Source organism: Heptranchias perlo, chromosome 20, assembly GCF_035084215.1.
Source record: "Heptranchias perlo isolate sHepPer1 chromosome 20, sHepPer1.hap1, whole genome shotgun sequence".
NCBI lineage: Eukaryota > Metazoa > Chordata > Chondrichthyes > Hexanchiformes > Hexanchidae > Heptranchias > Heptranchias perlo.
In genome coordinates this window covers 38,966,107-38,980,053 of record NC_090344.1, presented here as the reverse complement: position 1 = coordinate 38,980,053, position 13,947 = coordinate 38,966,107, and the positions used below count along the sequence as shown (strand labels likewise).

At 52.6% G+C, this 13,947-nt stretch overlaps 1 protein-coding gene across 1 annotated transcript in view; it reads left to right on the top strand.

The window, feature by feature from the left end:
* The window catches only part of slc23a2 (solute carrier family 23 member 2), a 76,844-nt gene that overhangs the window by 29,532 nt on the left and 33,365 nt on the right, over positions 1 to 13,947 (top strand). Inside the window, exons 5-6 of the mRNA XM_068001040.1 lie at positions 5,791 to 5,948; positions 9,655 to 9,743. Of these exons, the coding sequence (XP_067857141.1) occupies positions 5,791 to 5,948; positions 9,655 to 9,743 (247 nt within the window). The remainder of the gene's footprint in view (positions 1 to 5,790; positions 5,949 to 9,654; positions 9,744 to 13,947) is intronic.

Here is a 13,947-nt window from a genome sequence, read left to right as displayed (position 1 = left end):
TGGGACTAACCCGGGATTGAGAGTCTGCCCTTGTATGTGGGGACTAACCTGGGATTGAGAGTCTGCCCTTGTGCTGGGACTAACCTGGGATTGAGAGTCTGCCCTTGTATGTGGGGACTAACCCGGGATTGGGAGTCTGCCCTTGTGCTGGGACTAACCTGGGACTGGGAGTCTGCCCTTGTGCTGGGACTAACCCGGGATTGAGAGTCTGCCCTTGTATGTGGGGACTAACCTGGGATTGAGAGTCTGCCCTTGTGCTGGGACTAACCTGGGATTGAGAGTCTGCCCTTGTATGTGGGGACTAACCCGGGATTGGGAGTCTGCCCTTGTATGTGGGGACTAACCCGAGACTGAGAGTCTGCCCTTGTATGTGGGGACTAACCCGGGATTGGGAGTCTGCCCTTGTATGTGGGGGCTAACCCGGGATTGAGAGTCTGCCCTTGTATGTGGGGACTTACCCGGGATTGAGAGTCTGCCCTTGTATGTGGGGACTAACCCGGTATTGAGAGTCTGCCCTTGTATGTGGGGACTAACCCGGGATTGGGAGTCTGCCCTTGTATGTGGGGACTAACCTGGGATTGAGAGTCTGCCCTTGTATGTGGGGACTAACCCGGGATTGGGAGTCTGCCCTTGTATGTGGGGACTAACCTGGGATTGAGAGTCTGCCCTTGTATGTGGGGACTAACCCGGGATTGGGAGTCTGCCCTTGTATGTGGGGACTAACCTGGGATTGAGAGTCTGCCCTTGTATGTGGGGACTAACCCGGGATTGGGAGTCTGCCCTTGTATGTGGGGACTAACCTGGGATTGAGAGTCTGCCCTTGTATGTGGGGACTAACCCGGGATTGGGAGTCTGCCCTTGTATGTGGGGACTAACCCGGGATTGAGAGTCTGCCCTTGTATGTGGGGACTAACCCGGGATTGGGAGTCTGCCCTTGTGCTGGGACTAACCCGGGAATGAGAGTCTGCCCTTGTGCTGGGACTAACCTGGGATTGGGAGTCTGCCCTTGTGCTGGGACTAACCCGGGATTGAGAGTCTGCCCTTGTATGTGGGGACTAACCTGGGATTGAGAGTCTGCCCTTGTATGTGGGGACTAACCCGGGATTGGGAGTCTGCCCTTGTATGTGGGGACTAACCCGGGATTGGGAGTCTGCCCTTGTATGTGGGGACTAACCCGGGATTGGGAGTCTGCCCTTGTATGTGGGGACTAACCCGGGATTGGGAGTCTGCCCTTGTATGTGGGGACTAACCCGGGATTGGGAGTCTGCCCTTGTATGTGGGGACTAACCCGGGATTGGGAGTCTGCCCTTGTATGTGGGGACTAACCCGGGATTGGGAGTCTGCCCTTGTATGTGGGGACCAACCCCGGATTGGGAGTCTGCCCTTGTATGTGGGGACTAACCCCGGATTGGGAGTCTGCCCTTGTATGTGGGGACTAACCCGGGATTGGGAGTCTGCCCTTGTATGTGGGGACTAACCCGGGATTGAGAGTCTGCCCTTGTATGTGGGGACTAACCCGGGATTGGGAGTCTGCCCTTGTATGTGGGGACTAACCCGGGATTGAGAGTCTGCCCTTGTATGTGGGGACTAACCCGGGATTGGGAGTCTGCCCTTTTATGTGGGGACTAACCCGGGATTGGGAGTCTGCCCTTGTATGTGGGGACTAACCCGGGATTGGGAGTCTGCCCTTGTATGTGGGGACTAACCCGGGATTGGGAGTCTGCCCTTGTATGTGGGGACTAACCCGGGATTGAGAGTCTGCCCTTGTATGTGGGGACTAACCCGGGATTGGGAGTCTGCCCTTGTATGTGGGGACTAACCCGGGATTGGGAGTCTGCCCTTGTATGTGGGGACTAACCCGGGATTGGGAGTCTGCCCTTGTCTTCGTCCCACGCTCAACAATCCCAATTACCAACAGTGTGAGTCAGCTCAGTATTCTGTGCTGATTACAGAGGTGCTTTTTATAAGCAGTCGAGCTGTTCCTGAACTGTATCATTATCACTGCAGTGCGAGCCCCAATCACACCAGGTTAATGCAGCGGTGGCCCAGGGTGAAGTCGCAGTCTGCATGTGACAAGCAAAAGAAATAATTCACAACTGAATGGCTTATTTTCCCTTCACGACGTCATTCTTAATTGCATTGCCTGCTCTCCTTTCTCTGCGATTTCCCACCTCCTCACCACTCTTCTGGCTGATAGGAAGCACTTGTTTTTTTTTATTCCTCCTGGCAGCAAGTGCCTCGTTAATGTGACGGATATTGATGGCTTTCCATGATCTCAGCTCACAGTTCCATTTCACCTCGCCCGTCCTTGAGCAGCTAAAAGGGGCTGCAGTCAGCTATCAGCACCGCAGCCGTCCGCCTGGGCCGAGCGAGCGGGAGAAAATAAGGCCAAATTGTGCACTCCCAGATCAAGGTCCAGCCACCCCACTAGAAAGTGGGCCGTGAGCTGAGGACAGAATAGGCCTCTCATTGAAACATGTAAAATTCTTACAGGACTCGACAGGGTAGATGCAGGGAGGATGTTTCCCCTGGCTGGGGAGTCTAGAACCAGGGGTCAGTCTCAGAATAAGGGCTAGGCCGTTTAGGACTGAGATGAGCAGAAATTTCTTCAATGAGGGTGGTGAATCTTTGGACTTCTGTTCCCCAGAGGGCTGTGGAGGCTCAGTTATTGAGTACATTCAAAACAGAGATTGATAGATTTCCAGATATTAAAGGCATCAAGGGATTGGGGGATGGTGCAGGAAAATGGGGTTGAGGTAGAAGACCAGCCATGATCTTGTTGAATGGCGGAGCAGGCTCGAGGGGCTGGCTGGCCTACTCCTGCTCCTATTTCTTATGGTTGTCACGGCGATCATGGCCCAGTCTGCTGACACATGAAGAATGGCCGCTTGGCCAAAATACTGGAGATAATTCCAGTGATACCATCACATGAATTGGCATCTTTGGGGGAGGGCCAGCTGTGATACAGCTACATGTATTCACCATTGTCCAGTATCACCAGAGGGGGAAGCAACAACAACAACCTGCATTTATATAGCGCCTTTAACATAGTAAAACGTCCCAAGGCGCTTCACAGGAGCGTTATCAGACAAAATTTGGCACCGAGCCACATAAGATCGTGTTAGGTCAGGTGACCAAAACCTTGGTCGAAGAGGTAGGTTTTAAGGAGCGCCTCATAAAGGAGGAGAGAGAGGCAGAGAGGTTTAGAGCGCGAATTCCAGAGCTTAGGGCCCAGGCAGCTGAAGGCACGGCCGCCAATAGTTGGGTGATTAACATCAGGGATGCGCAAGAGGCAAGAATTGGAGGAGTGCAGAGATCTCGGAGGTTTGCCGGGCTGGAGGAGGTTCCAGAGATAATTGGGGTGGCGGGGGGTGTGAGGCCGTGAAGGGATTTGAAAACAAGTTTGAGAATTCGAAAATCAGTAAAAAATTTTAAAGCAGTAAAATTGCTCAGGTCTATCGACTCACCCAGAGTCATAAAACTCTTGGAATAATTCCACAGCGGGGGTGTGCTCCCTGAACAAAAGCTGCTTTGAGCTATCCAGTGAGGGCTGAGATTGATAGATTTTTTGTTAGGCAAGGGTATTAAGGGATACAGAACCAAGGTGGGTAGATGGAGTTAAGACACAGATCAGTCAGGATCTGATTGAATAGCAGATCAGGCTCGAGGGGCCGAATGGCCTACCCCTGTTCCGGTGAGGTACCGTTTCTCAAAGCCTGCGTTGTGTCTTAAGTGGGTAATTTGAGGCCAGTTCTGAGCTCGGTCTGGTAGGTGGGCTGAATGGGAAAAGCTGTTGCTATCGCTGCGTTATTGCCGTCATTCAGCGCGTTGATTGTAAACTTTTATCCGTTTGGAATAACATTGCTGCTTCCTTCTGTTCAGTCCCTCTCCTGAGAGAGGAGATTGCTTCACTGCCCACCTGGCTGTTTAGTCACAAGGACCGGGTGGGAACAAGCACAGTGGGAGGGGGAAACGGGAATTTGGCAAGCGGCTGTTTCACAAGGTTTATTGTATAAAAGAGCTGCTTTTTGTTTACTTGTCTTATCTTCCTGCTGAGAACCTTCCTTCTGCCAAGGTTTTCCTGAAATCATAACTTTTAGTGACCTGCTTTCACAGATTTCAGATGCCTTTCAAGGCTTCTTGCTTCACCCTTCCTTGAGGGCGACAGCATTTACTGGGACATGGAAAGGGGCTCCAAGGCAAATAAGGGGCTCGGTTCCCAAGGATTGTCCCAGTTGGTCACTGTACCAAATAACGAAAGGCTGTTCATTCTCCTCAAAGGGAGCCACGAGTGAGAAATAGATTGGGACAAACCACCCGTTATCATGGCAACCAGAGTCCTCAGTCACGTTTGGTAAGGTTTTGGGGTCAGGCCTGAAGGTTTTCGAGTAAGATTCTGGCACGCACAGGGAAACAGAGCCAAGTCCTGAACTGCTTTTCCACAGTTTAGTTCTTTCCGGTTTTCCCTCCTCCTTGCCTTTTCCCTCCTCCGACTTCCAGTGGCCGACGCTCATTCGCTGCTGGCAGCCCTCCCGTGGGCCTGCACCCCGTCTGGCTATCGCTCACGCGTGGAGTGAATATCGGCCGGCCATTCGACCGAGGGGAGCATCCCTTAGGAGCCCGGTCCTTTCCTCAGCTGACAGCAGCGAGGGACGTTGGCTGAGTTGTGAATAAAATATGTCATCCTGCACTCAACCCGGGACGCTGAGGGCAACTGTAGGCTCCCCCCCTCAGTCGGTGAAAGGCACGGGGAAAGTGGGGTGACACAAGGCGAGTGGAGCACTGCAAAGTTGGGGGAACGGGGAGAATGTTCCAGATGTATCGGGTGTGAAAACTTGCTTGGCGGCAAATATGAGCAGAGACACTAGTGTGGGCGATATCCCCGGAGCAATCCAAATGTGTCGATGCCTCCACTAAAAGAGTGAGCAGGTAAAGATCATAGGAATGTACCAACGTGTTCGTCCGCTGTCCTCTCTAGGGCATAGGATTTAAACGTATGTAGCATACATCTGTCAATATGTACATGGATGTCATGGGTCTCGCCGGCATCGTCACACGTCAGCGTCCAAAGTTAGTCAAAAAATAATGGCAGTCACTTCATTGCCGGTTTCTTCTGACCTGGTGCCAGAAATTGGCCCATCTGCAAACTCCCTCACAAGCGAACCCTGGTTGACCTCAAGATGTCCCTGTTTACAATTTGGACGCTGTGCCTTTAAGAAGGGGTAAGCCACTTGAAAAAGGGATACGCCAGGTAAATGTAAACTGCTCCTCAGCAGCAGAATAATACATTGAAGGTGTGTCACGGGAGATCAGCTAGCACTGTATAAAGTTTGCCGCCTCTCTTGTGAAACTCCAGGCTTAATAGCTACAACTGGGCATGAACTGGGAATGGTTATTTCAGTGGAAAGGCAGTCAACTGATGCCCGCTGATCCCAGTCAATGACCTTACAACCACAACAACTTGCATTTATATAGGGCCTTTAATGTAGTTAAACACCCCAGGGTGCTTCACGGGAGCGATTATCAGACAAAATTGGACACTGAGCCACATGAGATACTAGGACGGGTGACCAAAAGCTTGGGCAAAGAGGTAGGTGGCATAAGCTGGCAGCAGACGACAAGAGCTTTGAAATGGCCACCTCCTCCCTCCCTCCCTCCCTGTGGGACTTGTGCGACTGCAGAAAGCTTCACTCTGTGCTCGTGGGCGGGACGGTTGGAGCAGGGTCGTTCTGCGTGAGGTTGCGTGGTGTGATACGGGCTGACCTCCACTTTGTTTCCCTCCCTTCACAGCACTACCTGACCTGTTTCAGCGGCACGGTCGCTGTGCCCTTCTTGCTGGTGGACGCCATGTGCGTTGGCTTTGACCAGTGGGCCACCAGCCAGCTGATCGGGACCATTTTCTTCTGCGTGGGGTTGACTACGCTGCTGCAGAGCACCTTGGGATGCAGGTACTTATCCACCGAGCACAAACCTCAGCAATAACGAGACGAGGCCGACCAAGGCACCATTCACAACCACATAAACCTATAGCCAGGCCAGTGGTTTCCCTACATTACAACAGTGACTACACATCAAAAGCACTTCAATGGCTGTAAAGTACTTTGGGACATCCTGAGGTGCTCTAGAAATGCAAGTTCTTTCTTCCTATAGAGTTACATTAACACGAGGGAGAGAGAGAGAGAGAGAGAGAGAGAGAAACTCGGTGGTGCGGTGGGTTATGACATGGCCTTTCGCTTATTGTGGAATGTTACAGCTCCAGAAACAGGCCATTCGGCCCATCAAGTCTGTGCCGGTGTTTCTCTCCGCACACACCCCATAACCTTCAGTATTCCTCTTTCTCCGGCAACCATCTCATTCCCTTTGGAAAGAACTTTTGGTTCACATTGGGATGGTAGTTGAGAGGTCCACTTTCCAAGCATCAGATGTGTAGTCGAGTCTTTTTATTCCATCCTTCCCTTTTTCGGGATCTTGGGCCAAATCCAGTCCGGATTAACGGGATGGAAGTCCCTTGCCGTCCCCTGACTCTGAGGACGGACTCTTCATCCCCTCCACCCCCCTACACAAGCTTGAGGCAGTATAGATCCAGCAATGGACAACCCCAAGCACTGTGAAATGGCTGATCTATTCAGAGATGGTGCCTGGTGTGTGGGAACTGGGAAAAAAGTCTCGCAGGCGCACTGGGTGCTCTTTTGAAGTGGGGTAGAGGGAGCTCGACCCGACATCTAACTGCTGCTCCCTGACGCTGGGAGTGCTCGATGCTGACAGATGGTGCCTGAGATAGAAAGTGTCCCATTCCCCAGCACTAAAGCCCCTCACCTTGTTGAGTGCAAGATGTACCAATGCGAGCTAATAGGTACCCAGTGAGCACCTACCCACAAAACGCACTTCGAATCCAGTTTCACGGCCCCCCCACCCAAGCGGCAATCCCCCCAGTGCGAGCCGCAAAGCCATCGGGCATTCTGCTGATGTCAGGACTTCCAGTAGGAATTTGCTCCGGTCAGGTCTGTGTTGAGCTGGCCTGACTTTGGGGGGGATCACCGATTAATCATTTATTAGCTGCTGATTAATGTTTACTTTGGCCCAAGTCTGGGCAGCTTTCCCTGAGTCGTGCCCCGTGCCAGCACAGCTGTTGTGGTCGATAGTTGGCATCGACTTGCACTTTCTGCCCGATTAAAACTTCAGCTCGGACTCGGCCGAAACCGTGTGCTTAACGGCAGCAGAGTTTCCCCGGAGGGAGCGGGGTTTGGGGGTTTGCTGGGTGTCATGGGACACAGTTCGGAAATACTATGGAATGGGAACCGCGCATGGGGATTGCTGAATTCGCAATCTCAGCCGAGGCACTAAAAAGAAGGGAGTTCTTTCTCCTGCGAAAGACAGCGAGAATCATGAGGCTTTGGAGCAGAGGCCGGGGAGAGGGTTACTGAGCTTGGAGGGGGGAGGCAAGCCTGGCATTTATTGCCCATCCCTAGTTGCCCTAGGTGGTGGTGAGCCACCTTCTTGAATCGCTGCAGTCTGTGTGGTGAAGGTTCTCCCACAGTGCTGTTTGGTAGTGAATTCCAGGATTTTGACCCAGTGACGATGAAGGAATGGCTGATACATGTCCAAGTTGGGATGGTGTGTGACTCGGAGGGGAACTTGGCGATGATGGTATTCCCGTGCACCTGCTGCCCTTGTACTTCTATTGTAAACAATTTTACAACACCAAGTTATAGTCCAGCAATTTTATTTTAAATTCACAAGCTTTCGGAGGCTTCCTCCTTCGTCAGGTGAACGATTTTTTCACATCGTTCACCTGAGGAAGGAGGAAGCCTCCGAAAGCTTGTGAATTTAAAATAAAATTGCTGGACTATAACTTGGTGTTGTAAAATTGTTTACAATTGTCAACCCCAGTCCATCAGCGGCATCTCCACATCACTTGTACTTCTAGGTGGTGGAGGTCACAGGTGCAAATAACTTGCAGAACAGAGGGTAAAATCTAAATGTAATAATTGTTTCAAATTGAAGAAGGATGAATTGGAGAAATATTGGCTTTCCTCCCTCTAGCACGCTGACGACAGCAAGGAGACACTATAATTGGAGACCTTGTTCAGTCATGCCCAGTGCGCTGGGAGCTCTATGCTGAAACAGCTGCCAACCAACGGCTGATACGAGAGGCATCTGGATGGCACAGCAGATTAGACTCTGGCCTTCTACCCCTTGGACCTCGGTTCAAATCCAGCTCAGACCCATGAGATGAAGTCTCCTCTGGCGGTGGCTGTAAGCATCCTGCGTGAAGTTAGGTTGGATCAGTCTTGGCCTAGTTCAGTGATCTCACTCAGCAGTCACAGGATGACTGGTGCAGTCGGATGCTCGACTGAGATTTGGCCTGAAGCGTAGAGGGAGCTTTCCTCTGCACCGAACCACGTGATTCCTGGCAATGCTTGATCGAATCTCACAGCACAGAAGAAGGCCATTCGACCTGTCGTGCCTGTGCTGGCTCTTTGAAAGAGCTTTCTAATTAGTTCCACAACCCCTGCTCTTTCCCCATAGCCCTGCAAATTTTTCCTTTTCAAGTATTTATCCAATTCCCTTTTGAAAGTTACTATTGAATCTGCTTCCACCGCCCATTCAGGCAGTGCGTTCCAGATCATAACAACTCGCTGCGTAAAAAAAATTCTCATCACCTCCTGACTGGTTCTATGGCCAGTTATCTTAAATCAGTGCCCTCTGGTCACTGACCTTCCTGCCAGTTTCTCCTTTGATTCTATCAAAACCTTTCATACCTGGGAAACAGAAGTGAATTTTGCTCAACCTTCTGTCATCTCAAAGAAGGCATAAACGGCCCAAAAACATTGCCCACAAGAGTGAAGATATTGGACGCACAGCCTTTCACTATTGAATTTCTCAGTTGCCCCCGGTAACTTGCCCCTGCTCTGGCCCAGTCCCGTGTGTCTGGACCTGACACTGTGCTGTTCAACATGCTGTCTGTGTTTTTTTTTTAAGTGGAGATAAAACTGCAGGTTAACAATAGCGTTGCTGTGGCTCGAATTCCCTCCGTGAATGAAACTCCAAACTGTTGGTAAAGTTGGCCACTGCTGACAGAGTTGGGAAACTCTTCCCTGTCTCTCACTGCACTGGACAAGGTGCAGGATACAACACTTGGCTCCCTGTTGTGCAAGGAGTCAAATTTCTTCCGAGGATCAGGTGTTCCATTGAGTCTGTTCCGCCTCGGGTTGCCAACTCTGGTTGGATGTATTCCTGGAGGTTCCATCACATCAATTCCCGCCTGCCGCCGCCTCACCCTGTCAAACAGGCTTTTCTCCCTCATCTGCAATATCTTCAGAATTAATCAATGAAAAGTATTCAAAGAAAATGTAAAACAAACCTTTTTTTTCCTCAATGATTTTTGATGACTTTATGATTTTTCTCCCGGGTTTTGCTCCCGGCAGTGTCCTGGAGATTAATCTTCAATTCCTGGAGAGTCCAGGGACAATCCTGGAGTGTCAGCAATCCCGACGTTCCCCATTACCCGTTGCTCAGTGCTGCCCCCTGTCTGGTTGTGGACTTGACCAAAGGAGCCCCGATCTTTTCAAAAGCGTCACCTTCTATGTTAAAGCCAGGGAGAGAATCTTCAAGGCTTTGTTCCTCATCCAATTTGTCCTTTGTGTTCTTCAGACTGCCCTTGTTTCAAGCCAGCGCCTTTGCTTTCCTGGCTCCGGCTCGAGCTATCCTCTCCCTGGATAAATGGAAGTGTAATAATACAGGTAGGAAGAGTCCTTTATTTCCACGTGTGTGATTGTCATTATCGGAATGGTTAAGGAATGAGAGAGGATGCGATGACTTTGGACCGCTTTATAAAACTATCGATGGGCGACTTATCTGAGGTTCTAGCGTCAATTTAAAGAACGAACTGCTGGAAGTATCTGCATTGTGGAGGGTGGGGGGAGTGGTTTCCAGCCCTTAAACAACTTCGAGTGTTAATAAAAGCCCATTGCCCCTTGTGCAAGCTTTATATCAGTTGACTATTAGGCCATTTAAGCATTGCAAGGTTTTGAAACGTTGAATTTCAACAGGATTTACTTTTGTATTTTGCTTTGTTTTCTCCTCGGGAGTGTAGGAAACAAAAACCTTCCCTCTGCCACCCCCCCTCCATCCCTCTGCGCCCCCCCCCTCCGTCCCTCTGCGCCCCCCCCCCCTCCGTCCCTCTGCCACCCCCCCTCCGTCCCTCTGCCACCCCCCCTCCATCCCTCTGCGCCCCCCCCCTCCATCCCTCTGCGCCCCCCCCCCTCCATCCCTCTGCGCCCCCCCCCTCCATCCCTCTGCGCCCCCCCCCCCCTCCATCCCTCTGCGCCCCACCCTCCATCCCTCTGCGCCCCACCCTCCATCCCTCTGCGCCACCCCCCCTCCATCCCTCTGCGCCCCCCCCTCCATCCCTCTGCGCCCCCCCCTCCATCCCTCTGCGCCCCCCCCCTCCATCCCTCTGCGCCCCCCTCCATCCCTCTGCGCCCCCCCCTCCATCCCTCTGCGCCCCCCCCCTCCATCCCTCTGCGCCCCCCCCCTCCATCCCTCTGCGCCCCCCCCCCTCCATCCCTCTGCGCCCCCCCCCTCCATCCCTCTGCGCCCCCCCCCTCCATCCCTCTGCGCCCCCCCCCTCCATCCCTCTGCGCCCCCTCCCCCTCCATCCCTCTGCGCCCCCTCCCCCTCCATCCCTCTGCGCCCCCTCCCCCTCCATCCCTCTGCGCCCCCTCCCCCCCCATCCCTCTGCGCCCCCTCCCCCCCCATCCCTCTGCGCCCCCTCCCCCCCCATCCCTCTGCGCCCCCTTCCCCCCATCCCTCTGCGCCGCCCTCCCATCCATCCCTCTGCGCCCCCCACCCCTCCATCCCTCTGCGCCCCCCTCCCACTCCATCCCTCTGCGCCCCCCTCCCACTCCATCCCTCTGCGCCCCCCCCCCCCCCTCTCCAACCCTCTGCGCCCCCCCCCCCCCTCTCCAACCCTCGTCCCAAACAGAAATCTCTCCAGGTCCCTGTGTAGATGTTGGTGAAGTAGTCCAGGTCGCAGATTAGAGTAGTGATGTCCAATGGAAACCAGTGTTGCTACGGCGACACCAGTTTAGCCACATGCACCAGTTTTAGTAGAAGACGCCCTACACACAATACAGGTAAATGGACAACACTTAACAAACATCGACCGTAATAAACTGGATAGCCCGGTAGTGAAGGATAGAATACTAGAGCCTGGTCTTCAGTTGCTTCCAAGCCTTTATTCACAGAGATCCACAATACACACACCACACCCTAGACCAGCTCTCTTATAAATGGATACAAGAGAGTTCCCAATTGATGCACACCACCAGGATACAATTAACATTAATTGATATAAATCACATGATGCAATTAATATCTACCACCAGCGAGTGGTAAAGTTTGGAGTCATTTTCTTTCACCAAAGTTTGGAATTCTGGTATCAATTTATCAGACGTATCACATCTTCGTGCAGCTTCTAGGTTTTTGTCCAGCAGTTGTGAGTAGGTCTATGACCTCATCAGAGTGTTGGCGAAGAACGTTGACTGGTCAGACCCTTCCTGGTCTCCGTCTGGGCCCCCCCCTCCCAGACCCCGTCCGGGGCCCCCCCCACTCTCCGTCCGGGCCCCGCCTGCCCACCCCGGCTCTCTGTCCGGACCCCGCCCTCCCAGACCCCGTCCGGGCCCCCCCCACTCTCCGTCCGGGCCCCCCCCACTCTCCGTCCGGGCCCACCCCCACTCTCCGTCCGGGCCCCCCCCCACTCTCCGTCCGGGCCCCCCCCCACTCTCCGTCCGGGCCCCCCCCACTCTCCGTCCGGGCCCCCCCCACTCTCCGTCCGGACCCCCCCCACTCTCCGTCCGGGCCCCGCCTGCCCACCCCGGCTCTCTGTCCGGACCCCGCCCTCCCAGACCCCGTCCGTGGCCCCCCCCCACTCTCCGTCCGGGCCCCGCCTGCCCACCCCGGCTCTCTGTCCGGACCCCGCCCTCCCAGACCCCATCCGGGGCCCCCCCCACGCCCCCCCCCCCCACTCTCCGTCCGGACCCCGCCCCCCCCCCCCTCCCCCGCTGATTATTGGCTGGGCTGACTTTCAACAGCCCTGGAGTGGTTATTCTGATTGGTTGAGCTGACCACAATGACAGCTCCTCTCTCCGTGCATTGTGGCTGGTGTTTCCACGGTGCTGTCGTCTGATATTTCCAACCATGTTACGCACCATAGCAACAGATAACCAATACGCAGTAACCAAGGAAGTAAAGCACACACAACAATCAAAAAGCACTCTCACACTCTGCTTCTCATCTTACCATTTTACCAGCAAATGCACAAAAAGATTAAAGTTCACATGCATACACCGTGCGAATATAAGTGTTGAGATCACACACCCCACGATGGTGTCTATTAATCATTTTGATTTATTAATCAAAATTGCAATTCGGCACATCTGGATTCCCAGTTAGCCACATGTGGCTAGTGGCTAATATATTGTACAACACTGGTCTAGGGTCATGGGCACAGGATTGTGGCTGGATTGGGATTGGAACCAGGATCCGTCAGTATTGTAGTTACGAGGCTGTGCCTTGACTGGGGAATTAACCTGGTGTGCCCATCTTGGGATTGTTAGTCTAGTCTTGATTCTGTGGGATACCAAACACAGGCAGCCCTGTGATACTGGACAGTTTACAGGAGCCCAGATGTTCCCTCTTCTCTCACTGGCAAAAGGAATAAGGGAGAAATCCCTGAATCCTTCAGGCAAGCAAAGGCTTGAGTGCTTATTAAGTTACTGAGGTGAGACATTCTCAACTGAAGGCTTTTGCATGTGCACACATGGTGCAATTAATAACTGCAAACAAGTTCTACTTAAGAACATAAGAAATAGGAGAAGGCCATCCGGCCCCTCGAGCCTGCCCCGCCATTTAATAAGATCATGGCTGACCTTCTACCTCAAATCCACTTTTCCGCCTGATCCCCGAACTTGGGTGAAAAACAACGGCGATTCGATTTGTGCTCAGAGCAGCGTCTGTTTGCAACTTGCTGATAATCAGCCTTCACCGTAAAGCTCCGGAGCATCAGGTTGGGTTTTTGTTGTTTGGACGGTGGCATCATTGAAAAGGACCCAGATTGAGATCCTGCTGGCCATGCTCAGTGGAATTGTAGACCTCTGTAGTCCATGGTTGGCAAACCTTGGCATTTTCTGGATGGAGTGCCACACAGCAACTGCTGGACCACCCTCAGGCCACAGATGCCCGCCTGTTTGCCAGTCGACTTGCGCGCCATTGGCAGCTGTTCGTGGAGCTATTTGAAGCCCAACCCTTGTGGCTGACACAGTGAGCTTAGCTGAGAGTGGCACCGAGTGGATTGTAATGATGGGGAAGCCGGAAATGATTTGCTCTGAACGGCCTGACATTGTGTCCGGTGATGTATTGAGACATCCCAACTGACTTTGGGCAAAACTCCAATGTTAAGAAACACAGAATATTCTTGAAAGATTTTTGATACTGCATATTCCAACTCCCCCTGAGCTACCGTACAGTAAAGTTCATTCATGACCCATTATTGACGTTACTGATCCAACAGAAAGCTCATTAACGGGATTTGGAACCACGGAATAGCGGCCAGAAATGAAAGATAGTCATGTTGTTCTTTTGCCTTTTTGTTTTGCCTGCTATCAAGAATTGAGAGGATGGTCGATAACCCATACCCAGGATTTGGATGCTGATATTTGAGCAGTATGGTGTGTGGGCCTCTCATGGTTTTATGACTACGAACCCTTGGATGGGATGACAGCTGTGCATCTCTGAGCCTGTCAGATAACTATTGCTTGGCCAAACACACGCAGTATAACGTCCTTGCCACAGACGGACCTTTTCTTTTTGGCCATTGTCTCCCTCCCCACTTCCCATCGGCTGTGGGCAAGTGATTGCCACTGGCTTCCAGCTCCAGTTCCAGTA